The following is a 6248-nucleotide window of genomic DNA, read 5'->3' as shown; positions in this document are numbered from 1 at the left end:
GTTAAATTGGTCTTATATATATATATTATGATTCTTATGTATATTTTTAGGGTGTCAATACTAAACTCGATGATCGATTGACCGGAAAAAAATGTCAGGTTTTGCATATAAATTCTCTGGTTCGAAAAAAATTCCAGGCTTTCCAGATGGACTCAAATCGGGTTTTGGCCCAACCTGTAAATCCAATATATATATATATATTTAAAAATAGTAAATAAAACATAAAAAATTACAAACAAATCGAGAGAATCGATCCTATCCGAGCCAGAAATCTATAAAGTCGACTTCCGTTGTGATTGTGTAGATCCGAAAAAAAATTGGACCATCCCGAACTCAAATCCAAATCTCTCACGCCTGAGTGCTGGTTTGGACCGGTACAATTGACACCCATAATATTTTTTTCAAGTGGAAAAATATGGAGTGATACGTGGTTCATATACTATAATTATCCTTCTTAAGAAGTCGTTATACCGCAAAGCTACCGATACACGCATGAATACGTGCGCCATATATATATATATAAGTGACTGTGATTGATAGGATAGTGGTAACTGCCTTCTCCATCAAACCATTTTCTGTCAATACGACCAAAGCTTGTGATTTGGAGTTATATCCTTTTACATCGTCACGAGATTGTTTTTTTAAACATTGTGTAATTGCAGAGATGACAATGAATTAGTTCTCTAACTAATATCCAAATGCAACAAATTTTGAACTAGAGACTTTGATCCTAGTTGTTGTTTGGTTTTATTTTACACGATGATGTCGTATCGATATTTTTTTTTATTTCAGTTTCATTTTATAAACTGCTACATGTGTTATGATATATTAAGAATATTACGAGATATAATATATCATGAAGATCTTATCAAATCTGAAAAATAGAAAATAGTGATTTAGAAATATTTATAAATATTCGCTTTAATCTCTAATTTACTTACTTAGTTTGAGATTTTAATTTGATTATTAATAAAAAATCATTTCGTTAAGCGTATTTTTACATGCCTTTTACGTTACTAAGAATAGCTAGACCACTATATAATTAATTTCCCGTGTCATTAACTTTTTTTTTTTTGAAATAAAGCACACATGCATATATATATATATATATATATATATATATATAACTTTCTCATGACAGAACATAATGATTGCTCGCTCTACAGAACTTTGGCACACAGAAGAGAAAAGGAATGGTAGTGGAATTGTGAATGATGGGTTAAAGGAAAGAGAAAAGGAAGAAGATAAATAATTATTTATTTCATACAACTTATATATAAAAAAAGATGTGAGGTTGGCAGCTGATTTTATAAATTATTATAGACAACAATAAGAACAACAAGGATGATATAATTAATAATTATTAATAAGAAGTTGGGTGAATGTTTTCAAGGGATGAAAATTAGTCTTTCTTCTCTGTGTAGGCCCATTGTCACGTAAACTTAAGGAAATTTATTTTAAAAAATATTTTTCTACACTGCAAATTAGAAAAAAATTTTCGAAATTCAAGCAAAGTAACGATAACGGGCCTTCAGGTCCAATAAGTTAAGCCCATAGGCCCATCCATTATCATGTGGGAAGCAAACCCTAGGGTTTATAAATTCCCAAATGCCGCTTTAACTTTGAGGGTAGACCTCCGAGTAAATTCCAGATCTCATCTCAGATAATCCTATTGTCTCCCATGGGATCCGATGGTTATCGTGTGGAAAGTTTCTCTCCTTTTTCTTTTTTTTTTCCGTGAAAATTTGGGTTTTTGTTTCCTGGGCAGCTTGAATCTTGGATAATGTGATTTGGTGATTTTAGGTCGAAGCATCTGTCTATGATTCTTTAAGCTTCTCAATGTTTTTTTGGCTCAAAGAATAAGTTCTGATGCGAAATCAAACGATTTCTTCGTCGGAGTCTATGGACATGTGGAATTTCGGGGAGTTTTCCTGTCAATTCTGGCATTTTCTCGTAGATTCCACAACTGTTTTCCCGATTACAAACCCAAAATCCAAAACCATATCGTTTAATTATCTTTTGGGCTGCTCGATGATGATTCACTTTTGCTTTAACCACACCGAAAAGATGGGGATGAGAATGGGATCTTGATCTTCTGGAATCAAATCGCTGCATTTCTTGGGCTCGGGATATCTGGATGACACTTTGATCTGAAATGCTTGAAGGGTCTTTTTCCTTCGTGTTTTGGATTTTAAGTCGATAGGTTTCTCGAGCTTTCCAAATGCAGTTTGTTTGAATCTTGAAGATCATGCCTGTTCTCAGACTTTTCTCGTGTGGAAAACTGTGGCCTTTGAACTGAGAGCATGTTTTTCCGGAAAATTTCAAAGTTTGTGCTTGTTCTTCGCTAATGCTTGATTCTTGGTTTCTTCCACTGTTGATGTCGTTGAACGAGTCTGAGAGTTTCCGGCTTTGTTGGGAATGACTTATAGTTTGCTTTATGCAGCAATCTCTTTGTTCCTGTAAGGGTTAAATTGGTCTGTTGGATTTGTGTATGAGTATGTTTCTCTGGTGTTTTTGGGTCGTTTCGTGATGATGATCTTTCCTTTTTATAAAGCCTTTTACCCACACGGATAAGGAATTGGCTCTTCTTGATTTCAGCCTAAGAAGGAAAACATGATTGACTATGTGTGTTTTTTTATTATGATTCTTCCATTTGTTGATCCACGGAGAGAACTTTCCCAAACTCTTGATGAATGCATGGAACTCTCTGGCCATTTGTAGCTGCCTGCTGAAACCAGGAATCAAGATCAGAAATCAAAACACTAAACTCATAAAGCTTAATATGTAAACCCTAAACTGAAACCAAATGTTTCCGGAAAGTTGTTGAGGCTGATCCTGATTTTCTGTTTGATTATCAGTTACCAGGAAAAAGTTTTTTGAGGACAATATAATCAGCATCATGATTTAGATCGAAGAAGGTTAAATGTGGTTCTTTCAAAGTAAAGGGGTTGAACATGAAAAACTGAAAGTTGAAGGATGCTTATACAAATTTTGAAAAGGTAAGAATGACTTCCAACCGTCGGTTGCGTTTGCTGATCTCTGCGCTAATATTTTGCCACGTGCAAATCCATAGAGATTTCAGTAGACTTGACTACATTGTATCCGTGACTCAACAATTACCTATCCAACCTCGTTCAGCTCTCTCGTCTGAACTCAGACCCCCTTGAGAGAGTCTTCGACCAGACAGGCTCCTCTTCTTCTTCTTCATCATTTCTTCTCATTCTTGGGTCTTCCCCAGGCCTTTCTGTCTTTTTTTCTTCCTTCGATCACAAAGATGGAAAACCTGACTATATTGTCTTATTCGGTTTCTTCTCCGAAGCCGTTTATGGGTTGCAATTTCTGCTCTTCTTCACTCAAAAACCCTACCGGGGTTTTCACCGGTTCCGGGAACTCGCTTCGAAGCTATAGAATTGTAGTCCGGAGTTCCAGAATCTCAGCCTCCGCTCAATCTCAGAGTCGTCAATCTCGGCCGGCGACCTCGGCAGGTTCCTGCTAGTTTTCGCTTCCAATTCGATAATCATGTGTGATTTTGTTGTCCTGGTGGAGAATTACTTGTGAAAACTTGCTGGGCATATGTATTGTAGTTGTTGGTTATATGATTCCGTGGTTGCCAATGGCTGTGTACTCTTTTCGGCTCGAATTTGAACTTTAAACCCAACAACCGAAAAAAAAAGCCAAAGCTCATCAATTGTTTATTTTTGACATCCAGATGTCTGAATAATTCCAAAAGTTTTCATCTTTCTTGCTTTGATTCTGCAAATTTTGTGTTTGCTCTTTATATTTCTCCTGTAATTGTGGACCCTTTTGTGTTCTTTGAAGCAGTTATTGTGAAACATGGAGGGAATTCTTTTGCGAGTGTTTCTTCTTCGAGTGGTGAACAGACAACATCCGTTGGTTACCCTAATGTTGCAGTGCCACCATCCTCTTCAAGCATGTAATTTGAATATTTGACTGGATTTTCTTACAAATACAAAAAAAAAGTTAATAGTTTTTCTAGGGCATGTGTGTTATAGTTTATTTATGGCTTTGCACTTGTAAGCACGCTTTTGTCTACTGCTGTAGAGGATCACCACTTTTCTGGATCGGTGTTGGCGTTGGGTTTTCAGCTCTGTTCTCGTGGGTAAGTGTGATTAAGCTTCTGTCATGGTGTCTTTAGTTTTATCTTTTATGTCTATTCCTTCTACTGTCTCAGTTTAACCTCGAAGACTAAATACAAGATCGTGTTTTCATAATCGGAATGGCAGGTAACTTCAAGTTTAAAGGTGAGTATGTTCAGTGTTACTCTTCGACGAGGTACCAATTCCTTGGCCCATTATTTTGCAAAATGTTTTGCAGCTATCGAACCTTCTAATAAATGGCACATGGTTAGGACTGTGCAAACATGTCCCTAGCTCCTTGCATTTACATTTTGCTTGTGGTTATCTGTTTTGGATTCATGGATCTGAAATGTTATTCACGAGAAATATCATGTTTCACGTAACAAAAGAACTGTGCTCGCAAGGATGTGGAACGTGATTCCTTTCACATGTCTTAGGTTGTCCTTTCTGGGCGGAATATGATTCACGCATGGAATAGTTGGGTTTAACCTACAGAAAATTCTGGTTTTCGAGAGGGAAGGATTATGGACTGCACTTTTGACATGGAAATTTGGTCGTAGGTACAGCTAGGGTATAGTTGTTGTATATAAATCGCCAATACATGCATGCATACTGCTGTTTGTTTAATTTCTTTTTCGTTTTCTTTGGTTAATTTCTTTTGTCGGTATTAAGATCCTTTATAAATATACAAGGATGGAGTAGAGAGAAAAGCAGGGAAGCATCGTAAGAATCGTTTTGGTAGATGAAGGTTGAGTGTACAAAATCAGCCTAAAGTTTCCTCTATTGATCGTCGATATATATCTGAGTTCTTCTTATCAGTCCTCGCGTAAGTGGTAGATAAGTTATTGGTCTGAAAAATTTCCGAATAAGCTGAACTAAATGCCTTTATGCTTGAAAGTTATTCTTCCTCGTTTAAACACATAGAAAGACATTCTTTGATAGCTTTATTAACCAGTGATTCCACCTCTGTTATTGCCTCATAGTCAGATTTGAATTTTACAGCTGAAATATGACATGCTGGTTCTCATCATTTTATTTGGTTTAGTGTTGATGTTTTTCTTCGGTTTCAGAAATATGCAATGCAAACGGCTATGAAGACCATGATGAGCCAGATGAATATGCAGAGCAATCAGTTTAACAATCCTCCATTTCCGACGGGATCTCCTTTCCCGTTTCCAAGTCCTACACAAATGAGCTCGGCTCCTTCACCTGCTTCGGCTTTTCAAACCCCTCCCCCGTCGTCAGCTGCTACTGTCGATGTCACATTGACAAAAAAAGCAGATGAACCTCCTTCAACGAAGCCACAACCTCCCCCTCCTTCTCCAGCAGCAACAGTAGAAACAGCTAAAGTTGAAACCGAAACAGAAACGAAGAGGGTAGACAAGAACTATGGTATGTGTTTTCCTGTTTCAAGTATCTACCTGCTTTGTTTTTCTGCCATGTCTGGCTATTTCACTTTTCTATGATCCTCATTTGAATTGCAGCATTTGTGGACGTTCCTCCTGAAGAAACCACGAAGGAAAATCCTTTCAGTAACTATGAAGATACTGAAACTAGTGCTACCAAAAATACTCAAATGTTCGAGGATGTAAGTTATAGCTGGCGGTTTTTTACATCTCAGTAAAAATCGACATTTTTCTTCCATGTAACCATGAAGTTGGGTGTTTTTTCTTTTGGGTACTGGCTCTTAGGTTTTAAAGAATGGATCTTCTGCTTCACAGCCTGGTGCAAGTGGTTTTCAGTTTCCGGGTGAGTCGACAAATTCCCATTCCTTAAATGGAAACTAAGATCAACATGGAGTTGTCTTTTCAAAATGCTAACTTCCAATTATAGTAGGTTTGCACATATAAAACAGAGGGAATTAACAATGTGCACTTGTAGATTAGCCTCCATTGAATATTTCATAATCTTGATTTTTCTCTGCTTTGCATGGCAGTCTCTCTGTTTTTTGTTCTTGGTGTATCATTCATATTTTTACTTAGTTATAAACTGCGCTTATTCAGGCACAGGGAAAGGAGGGCCTGGTTTGTCTGTTGAAGCTTTGGAGAAAATGATGGAAGATCCTACGGTTCAGAAGATGGTTTACCCGTAACATATCTTCTTCTCTCCCCTTCAACTTCAAGTGAATATATATATATATATATATATATA

At 36.9% G+C, this 6248-nt stretch overlaps 1 protein-coding gene across 1 annotated transcript; it reads left to right on the top strand.

The window, feature by feature from the left end:
* The first annotated feature begins 3122 nt into the window (after window positions 1-3122).
* Window positions 3123-6203, top strand: LOC104802935 (protein TIC 40, chloroplastic-like). The gene is made up of 8 exons (XM_010526769.2): window positions 3123-3485; window positions 3823-3934; window positions 4063-4120; window positions 4245-4262; window positions 5168-5489; window positions 5582-5685; window positions 5789-5846; window positions 6101-6203. Exons 1-8 carry the CDS (start codon window positions 3275-3277, stop codon window positions 6187-6189), a joined length of 972 nt encoding a protein of 323 aa, XP_010525071.1. The 5' UTR covers window positions 3123-3274; the 3' UTR covers window positions 6190-6203.
* Window positions 6204-6248: the final 45 nt, after the last annotated feature.

The sequence above is a fragment of the Tarenaya hassleriana genome, unplaced genomic scaffold (assembly GCF_000463585.1).
Source record: "Tarenaya hassleriana unplaced genomic scaffold, ASM46358v1 Cleome8, whole genome shotgun sequence".
Classification (NCBI taxonomy): Eukaryota; Viridiplantae; Streptophyta; class Magnoliopsida; order Brassicales; family Cleomaceae; genus Tarenaya; species Tarenaya hassleriana.
The sequence above is the reverse complement of the archived record's forward strand: the minus strand, read 5'-3'. Positions and strand labels throughout refer to the sequence as shown.

Coding starts and splice junctions, on each gene's coding strand:
- LOC104802935 (XM_010526769.2), top strand. CDS start 3,275: ATGGAAAACCTGACTATATTGTCTTATTCGGTTTCTTCTCCGAAGCCG. Junction 3,935..4,062: donor CCACCATCCTCTTCAAGCAT/GTAATTTGAATA, acceptor CTACTGCTGTAG/AGGATCACCACTTTTCTGGA. Junction 5,686..5,788: donor ATACTCAAATGTTCGAGGAT/GTAAGTTATAGC, acceptor ACTGGCTCTTAG/GTTTTAAAGAATGGATCTTC.